We start from the raw sequence: 9,025 nt of genomic DNA on the forward strand, positions 1-9,025 counted from the left end.
GCATCTATATTTTCAAGCCTTGTTACTGTTTACCAATGCTTAGTTAATATGCAGCCACTGTATCCAAAGTTTAATGTGAGAGAAAAGTCTGGATGATATGTAGCTGTCAAGGCGCTGCATGGCCAGGTTTGAAAAGGGCCTCTTGTATTTCCAGGGCACGGACTGCACTTAAGCTTCACATTAACAAACAATGGCTCTGCATTCCATTTGTTTACACTGATAAACAGCATTTTCTTTTACTTTGCAGTAAAAAAAGGAGACAACACATCATAAATCATAGTTGTTCATATTGCTGACCAAAGCACTTGAACAGCTTCTTCAGTTACGGGTCATAACCTGCGGAGTAAACAATAGAAAACAGTTACAATACACTTCCTGTTTTTGAGAGCCGAGGCCTTTGTTGGCTTCAAGTTACATTGTTTATGCTGGCAAGGTAATCACAAAATGAACATGTTCCTCACTGAGTTGATCCAGTTTATGTAGGAGCTGACTTGTGTGAAGACCGTCGGCTTCTGGAAGACATTGCAGCCTTGACCAGAGCCGAAGCTCACCACGCCATGGACCTCCCAGGAGCCATCAGGGTTCCGGCAATTGAGGGGACCACCAGAGTCTCCCTGCAGGTCAGCACACACACTATGGCTATAACAGCTTATGTACAGACACTAAGGAGGTATGGCTGCACTATTTCAAAGTAAAGGTTTCCATAAGTCTTTTACAATTAATGGAAATTTCACGGATAACGTATTGCTTTAATTGACCATTAAATCACTTTTCCGTCCTCAGATATCAAGTATGAACTCACATTGCAGCCAGCGGTGATCCCGTCACCTCCGGCACAGACCATCTTGTCTGTGAGCAGGAAGCTCCACCAGTCGGACTGTGAGCAGATATCGTGGCCGACCACTGGCAGAAGAGCCTGCTGCAAGATGTCAGCGGCAGGACCGCCGGCTGTGGGGAAGAAACAGACTTAACTCAGGTAAAAAACAAGAATCTGTTGTGAGGGAGGTTCACTCGGGGGACAGGTGGGATGCTTGAGGGAGGTACATTTTCCTGTTACAGATGGTGGGCAGGGTCAACAGTTAGAGGATGAAATTTAATACCTGAACTAATGTACTGCACATGGGATGCCTCTGGAGTCATGCAGCTGCAAAAGTGCTAAATTAATTTTGCTGGTTATACCTACTGCCATTTATAGTTCTGTATAGCACAACTTCACAGGGAACAAACTCTCCCTTCTGTTGCAATTTCTAACTGATCCTAAGCATTGTCCTATGGTGCAAGAATGGTGTGTAGGCTCTTATAAACCCTAGTAAAATACCAGAAGCTCACAAGATAGTCCCACATGTCTATATGTTGACTGGTAAGAGGGCTGCAAACCATGCTTGTTAACAGATTTTACTTAATTTATGTCAAAGGTAATAAGCAGAGCAAAATCAAGGCAGCTAAACCTAAAATTAAAACATAAAAAGCATGGTTTGCATTTCTTTTTTATTGATATCAAGCCCACCTAAGTAAACTCTGAGTGTGCCATTAAAAAAAAAAAAAAAGAGAGATTCATCCTGGTTGTTAAGGTCAAAGGTCGGAAATAGTCCTACGCAGCCACCACTGGAATCTAATTCTACTAATAGTACAATATATTAGTGTAACCTAATTGTTATATGAAACAGTGCCGAAATACCGGGTTTGAACATAATGAATAGATGTGCAAAATTAGAAAATTTAAAAGCTGTTTAGCATCTGAATGTTGATTTCGGATAGGAATGTCAACGTTGTTAATTAATTATTCCTTACAAAAAAAACTTTTTTGATTTCTTTTGATAAACCATTTATGTCAAAGATGATCAGAAGTTGATAATTAGTAGCTTCAGTAGCACATGAATCTCTACACTATCATATGGTTAACTCTCAACTCTTCATTCAGCAGGCAGATGGATTTATGTTTCTTTTTCTGACCAATTAATGAGTGTGAAATATTCTTGACTTCAATATTTGACCTGACTTGAGTGACAGGTGCACAAACACTAACTATAGACACTGTAAAGCAGACATTTATAAGTCCAGGGTGGGAATTTGTAATGCAGATGCACAGTGCTGAGGTGTATTCACTCACTAGTGAGTCGACCCCAGCCGGTGACATAACAGGGAGCACCGTGGGGCAGGACAACGCCAGACTCTGGGACGCAGGCAGGCATGATTGTGTCAGAAAAGGTGACAGGGGAAGACAGCTTGATCATGGCAATGTCGTCACTACAAAAGGCAAAACAAAACGCACAGTTAGGAAGTAATGATTACGAAAAAAAATGCGGTTCATGCTAAAGTAATGTTCTGCTACATTAACTTCCTAATTTCAAAGAATACCAGTGAAGTGATTGCTACTTTACTTGCACATGCTGATTATGTTCTTCACGTGGACTCATGAGGTGATATTAAGGTGTTACCGGCTGAGCATGGCGTTGTAGTCTTCATGAGTGATCATTTTGGCCGCCCTCAGAGCTACTGAGCCCTCCTCGCTGGTCTTCAGGCTGTGTTTACCCAGCTCCACTCTGTAGTTATAGCGTTTACTGTGGGTTGGCAGAAGACATGTTGGTGGATTGCAAATGCTTAGTAGTTAAGTAGAGGTAATGCATGGCTACTTAGGAAACAGAGCTGTTTTTAAGCCGTTAAAGTGGTCATTTTTTAGATCTTTCTGACAATAAAATATATTTACTGTGAAGAAAATGCAGTCTTTCTTTCTCTGCTCAGGCATGATGGCCATTGCTGCTGATTCTTGACCCTGTTCTTCTGTGCATTCCCAAAACTAACAGCCATTACAGTCACATACAGAGCAAAATGCATCATTTCCTTTTGTGCAGAGGAGTATTTCCTGGCACAGATGTTTGGTTTGGCATAGTAAATATGAATTCTTATGAACTGGGCAGTATGAATCACTGTGGACTATAAATGGATGATGAACAGCAAAAGTTCTTGAATACATAAATCTGTCATGGATCATTCATTTACCCAAATAGACAATTTCACCATTAGTTTGTTTCTAGTGCTACCAGTAATATACATATATGAAGCACTTAAAGCCCTCCCACCCTCTCCAAAAGAATGTGCTGTATTGTAATTGTGATTATATTGTCAGGGTGGAGTTCAACATACTTGATGCAGTGAGCAGCAGTGAGAACCCATTCAGGAGAGATGAGGGTGCCTCCACAGACGTGCCTCCAGCGCCCACTGCTGTCCGACTGGAGAGAGATCTGAGCAGAGCAGAGAAAGGAAAGTGTGTATTGCTACACATTACAATTTATATCATACATGCAAAAAATCCATTTAATTTGTCCTCTCTCTGGCCACTCTGGAATAAACACCATCATCAAAAATTCAACATTACTAAAATATAGAAGATTCAGAGTTTTTTTCAGTATTATTATTTTTTTTCCACAATCATATACACAATCAAAGAAACATGTGTGCCATATATATTTTTTTTTAAATCCACAAATGTAACTCCAACTGCAAGTTGTTATTATTAAACTTGTTAGGACTATTATTTAATCCTTATTCCCCAATATTCACCAGTGTTGTGCATGGAAAGTCACTACTGTTTTGTTAAAAAAAAAAAAAGACACAAAAAAATAAGAACAAAATTAGAAATAGGCTTTACAGATAGAAACCATTCCTATCTGTAGCGGTAAAAGAACAATGTGCGGTTCTGTGGTTGTCAGAGTAAACATGTTTTTACAGACTGAGACCAGAACTCACCTGCCAGGGCCAGCTGTGAGGCCTAGCGTCGTCTCCTGCCACAACCCTGCTCAGCACAGGAGGGAAAGTGGGAAGCCCACATCCATATGCTGGGACAAGGTTAGTAATGTATATTGTGATTTTCACACCAGACCAATCATAAAAAAGTTGGCATTATTATGGCAAATGTTTTTTCAAATCCAAATCACTGAAGCTTAAACAACAATTTACACTTACATTGCACCTTAAGTAGGAATTTGATGAGACAGGTAGACAGGTAGATGTATTACCAGACCAGCTGGACATACTGCTTATTATTTGTGCGTAACTGAAAATTTAATAGCTTGTGGGATAGAGGACAGTTTGGATTGGGTTTTTTTTGTAAAAAAGAGGGGGCCAATAATGTCATCTAAATAGGAGCAGGTTAAATGAGGAGGCCAGTGGATGCCTCTCGTCACCCACGATGATGTTTGCCTTGTTAATTTCTCTGTCTCTGTAAATACACTCAATATTTGGCTTTTAAGTCCCCAACAGTTTGCTGGCTGTAGTTACTGTTTTCCCAACCGTCTTTTTCTTTTTTTTCTGTGCCTCAGTAGCATTTCCAATCCAGCTGATGATGCAGAATGTCAGAACACTTTCAATAAAAGCAGAGTGAAATGTGCAGCATTTATGCATTGACATTAAAAGACAACAGTTTCTTTAAGAAATACAGTCTTTGTTGTGCCATAGTGTTAAGGCAGTCAGTCCAGAAGTCCCATTTAAGTTTGTGGTCTAGCACAATACCGAGGTACTTTACTCTGTCACACACTGAATTGGCTCCCTATTGATGATGGTGGATTTAGGAGGTTGATGCTTCCGAAAATCAATATACCACAGCCAATGAGTTACTTATGTGAGAAGATTGAAATTGTCTTACCACTAGCTACCACAAAAGCGAGAACCACCAGACTCCTCATGACTGTAGAGTATGTAAGTGTGTGCCTAAATCTTGTTTTAAGAACAGGCTTGTATTTATACTGTATGTTAGCACCTTCTAACCAGTGTATAGACTGTCCTGGGAAACCTGGCTGACACACGCAGAAAGTCAAACAAACAACGGTAGAGACTGAGAACACAGCATGCATGCACAGCTGCAGACAGGATTTTCCCATCTCTACTCCCACTGGGGAACATTTGATCCTTTTCTGCAATTTAAGTGTCCTTGGTCAAACTTAATACATTACATATTTGTCAAAATAAGTCACTTCATATTCTGGCTGACTTCTCAGGCTTATACTTTGGATATGCTTGTATGTGTTTCATATTTTTGGGAAAGTGCTAACCTGAAAATGAAGACAAAGATGCAGAGATAAAGTATATAATATAAAAGAACACAAAATCTTGGCATTTTATGTCATTTTCATTTTATTTAGGTGGTATGTGCCCATGCAGGCTTTGATCCCAAAAGCTTTTCCTCTCAATAGGCCACCATTTTCTGTGGAAGAGATAATAGAGGCTGTTAGATGAAGTGCAGCATCATGTGAAGCAATAGCACATGGTATATTCATTTTAAATGATCCAAATGCTTTACTATTTCTATCCTTGACATAAATAAAACAACTATGATGTAGCGAGAGCTTACAGAGTTGATCCAGTCGATGTAGGCGCTGACGCGGGTGAAGACGGTGGGCTTCTTGGGGAAATTGCAGCTGAGGCCGGAGCCAAAGCTGACGATGCCGTGAACCTCCCAGGCACCGTCAGTGTTCTGGCAGTTCAGAGGGCCACCAGAGTCGCCCTGAGTCATGTCAGAGAAAACATATGATCAGTGTGCAAATTCCACATTGAACAGTAACTTGTTGTCCTTGAAAGAAACTCAGTGACTGTACTCAGTGTTTGCACATAACATTACTTATGATACCTTACAGACGCCCCTTTACATGTTTTAGACCTTTTAATGACACTTCTCTGAAATACTGAATGTTATTCACAAAAAATGGCATTTTAGGAGAGAGTTTTTAGATTTTTGGGGAAATAGCGTGCTCTATCAATGGAAGAATTTCTGCTAAAAGACTGAATTGTAAAGGAACAGAGCATTTACTGTTTGTAGGTATCACAAATATTGTCATTACTGAGTAGTCTGTAGATTTTAAATATTAATTCTTAATCATTTGGTTGATAATTTGACAACAAAAGCCAATCACATCATAAGGCTCAGTTGACATCTTCAAATTGCTTGTTTTGTCCAAAACTAAAAGATATTTGGTTTTAAAATGTTGAAAAGAAAAAAAAGAAAAGAAATAAAACAGTCAACATTCACACCTGTATATAGTAAATATTTGTGAATATACAGATAACTTAAGCAATTAATAAGCTTTCAAAATAATTGCTGATTACTTTTCTGACGATTACCTTATCGATTGATTGTTGCAGCTCAGTTTCATCACATTGCTTTTATTTTGTGTGAAATGTGTGATGAAAGATGTATAGTGAAATGAAAAATATATGTGCCCTTTCCACAGATAATACAGAAATAAAACTTAACAAACGATCCATGACAGACTTGACTGGTTGAAAAAACAACAACCAGTGTTGTTTGTTGCCTCCAGTTTACTGATGTAGGAATTGGTGCTACAATATGATGTGTCATTTTGTGTCATTGTAGACTCACGTTGCAACCGGACACAACTCCATCTCCACCTGCACAGACCATGGTCTCCTTCACCTGAGGACCCCACCAGTCAGACTGGCTGCAGGTGGCATGGTCCACCACGGGCAGGAGAGCCTGCTGCAGGATGTCAGCAATGGGACCTCCAGCTGTGTGAAGGAGAAGATGCAGACCAGCTCAATTTCAGCTCAGGTAAGAGACTGGTGAGAAACACAACCTTTACGAGAAACATGTTGCGTTAGATTGCGGCTTTGAGGGAAACACTTTGGGTGGAAAGGATTAGGTAAACAAATATTATCCATCCATCCTGCGGATTTTTTAAAACATTTTTATAAAAGAAGATCTCTGCAGTAAAAAATATCAGTCAGTATCTTATCAACTTAACAAGAGTTCTCCTTTAGTACAGTATATATGCCTTAATAAATAAATATAAAACAAAAGCTTAGGTACTATTATAACACTGTATACTAACCTAAATTGAAAGAATCTGTTGGTATGATATCTTAATTAAACTGTAGTAAATATTTTTTACTCAGCTAGTTTTTCCTTTGAGATGTGATGCACACTCCTGGAACTATTATCTGATGATATTTTAAGAGATTAATTAAAATTACAAAAGGCAGGACTGAGCACTTACTGGAGATGCGACCCCACCCAGTGACGTAGCAGGGATTGTTGTTGGGGAGGATGAGGCCAGCAGCGGGGACACAAGCAGGCATGATGCTGTCAGAGAGGGTGACGGGGGACTCCAGCTTGATCAGGGCGATGTCATTACTAGAGAGGAAAAAAACACACGTATTTAGATTCATCATATACCTGCAATTCTTATGTTTACTGAAATGATCTTTTTCATTTTCAGTAATTCATAGTTTAGTGAGAAGTAATACCGGATGAACAAGGGGTTCCACTTCTCATGTACAACAATAGTAGCAGGGGTCATGAACACAGCACCCTCCTCTGTCTCGATCAGGTTTTGCTTTCCCATGGCCACTCTGTACTCCTTGCCTTTGCTGCAGGTTGACAAAGAGAAGAATATGAAGCAGTGATATATGTGCTCAGAGATTACACTTCTAAAAAACAATCACGAGTCAGTTACCAACCTAGACAAGTCAATAACCCTATCGGTTTACAATATGCTAAATAATCTTTCTGTATAATTAGCTGCTGCTTTTCCTTTGGTTACTCAATTAATTTCTTGAAATAAGTAAAAATGTATTGAAAACTATGTAAAACAACCCAACAATTGACAGGCTACATTCCATACAGTACAATCCATGTCACTGACTGCTAATATTCAGTAGATATTTGTGTCAGTGTTGCACTGAGTTATGATAAGCAGTCTTTATGAACATTTTTGGGCTCCACTGTTTCATACCTGATACAGTGAGCTGCGGTGAGGACCCACTGGTTGGAGATCAGAGTTCCTCCACAGGTGTGTCTCCACTCGCCCTGTCTGTTGTACTGCAGGGAAATCTGAAACATATACATGAATACTATCAACTTACTCATAAGTTGTCTTTTTTCTTTTCTGCATCTGCCCTAAAAAATAGTGTTTATAGGCACACACACAGCTGTGTCTCTCTGTCCAACATTAAATGCACCCTGAATGTAGCCAGTCTATAATATTAATTAAAAACTGTCCTGTTTTTCTATGCCTGTGAATATTTTCTGTAGTTCACTTTTATTTCTGTTATAGAATTAAGGCAAAGACCAAAGACCCAAGTTGAAACAAACCATATACTCTTGCGAACAAGCATTTCTTGCCTAAAACTCAACATTGCTCAATGTGAGAGTTTTAGTATTTGTCACATACTGTACTGTATATCTTAACTGTGTGCCTGATTAATCACTTTACTCTAACGATGTCTGCAGTCTAAAACATTTATTTTCAGACAGTTGATCATTTGTTTTCTGAGCATGTTTTACCTGCCAAGGCCAGCTATGAGGTTTGGCATCCACTCCTCCAACCACCCTGCTCACCACAGGGGGGAAGGTGGGCAGGCCGCACCCATAGGCTGAAGGGACACAGAGACAGACACTTTTTGAACACAAGTGTTAATCTGCGTAGAGTTTGTAGAGAAAGATGAAACACTGTATGTGAACATGGCTCAAAACAGATGGCTGTGTCAGTGTTGTGTAAGATCCTTACCACCAGCAACAAAGAGAGCAAGAACCACAAACTTCATGATGTCTGTATCACCACAGTTTGCAGGGAGGCATCTGACACATTTATACCTTTCATGATGTTATGCAACCTGCAAAAGCTGGATCAAATTCCTGGAAGTATTCCCTTTGACAAATCTTAGTACTGGGGTGGAGCTAAGTGGACATTAAAACAGCCAGAAATAAACAGGAATACTAGGTCAAGGCCAAAGTGTCCTGGAATTATGTATAATTTTGAACTTGTTTGAGCTTGTTTGTTGAACAAGTCAGTGGAATAAAAGTTTTTTTAAGCTTTTATCATCAAGAGCTGGAGTTGACACAAAGAGCCTTACTCCATATCAAATATAGCCCTCCCTATTCTGAATACCCTTACATGCAGCTGAAGTATCCCCATCTCATAAAAAAGTATGTTTCCTGTGACTGTACGGCAAGTGCAATTGGCAGTATTAAGTTATTAGTATGATGCAATACTGAAACTCCTATTACTTACAG

General features: G+C 39.5%; 2 protein-coding genes and 1 long non-coding RNA gene across 3 annotated transcripts; 1 reads left to right on the forward strand and 2 right to left on the reverse strand.

Annotated features, from left to right (window-relative positions):
* Nucleotides 1–201: 201 nt before the first annotated feature.
* On the reverse strand, nucleotides 202–4,777 carry LOC121947118 (chymotrypsin-like elastase family member 2A). Its single transcript, XM_042492027.2, has 8 exons — nucleotides 4,643–4,777; nucleotides 3,748–3,836; nucleotides 3,145–3,242; nucleotides 2,439–2,561; nucleotides 2,111–2,247; nucleotides 803–948; nucleotides 462–614; nucleotides 202–336 (listed from the first exon to the last, which is right to left on the reverse strand). Exons 1-8 carry the CDS (start codon nucleotides 4,680–4,682, stop codon nucleotides 319–321), a joined length of 804 nt encoding a protein of 267 aa, XP_042347961.1. The 5' UTR covers nucleotides 4,683–4,777; the 3' UTR covers nucleotides 202–318.
* Nucleotides 484–3,846, forward strand: LOC148188747 (uncharacterized). Its single transcript, XR_015777535.1, has 4 exons — nucleotides 484–620; nucleotides 784–976; nucleotides 3,128–3,265; nucleotides 3,730–3,846. It is a non-coding gene; the product is annotated as an uncharacterized LOC148188747 (long non-coding RNA).
* Nucleotides 4,778–5,106: 329 nt separating the features above from the next.
* On the reverse strand, nucleotides 5,107–8,670 carry LOC121947119 (chymotrypsin-C-like). The gene is made up of 8 exons (XM_042492029.2): nucleotides 8,520–8,670; nucleotides 8,297–8,385; nucleotides 7,746–7,843; nucleotides 7,258–7,380; nucleotides 7,008–7,144; nucleotides 6,374–6,519; nucleotides 5,348–5,500; nucleotides 5,107–5,200 (listed from the first exon to the last, which is right to left on the reverse strand). Exons 1-8 carry the CDS (start codon nucleotides 8,554–8,556, stop codon nucleotides 5,183–5,185), a joined length of 801 nt encoding a protein of 266 aa, XP_042347963.2. The 5' UTR covers nucleotides 8,557–8,670; the 3' UTR covers nucleotides 5,107–5,182.
* Between the last annotated feature and the right edge of the window lie 355 nt (nucleotides 8,671–9,025).

Source organism: Plectropomus leopardus, chromosome 9 (assembly GCF_026936395.1).
Source record: "Plectropomus leopardus strain MGB_pleo_1.0 chromosome 9, ASM2693639v1, whole genome shotgun sequence".
Taxonomy (NCBI): domain Eukaryota; kingdom Metazoa; phylum Chordata; class Actinopteri; order Perciformes; family Serranidae; genus Plectropomus; species Plectropomus leopardus.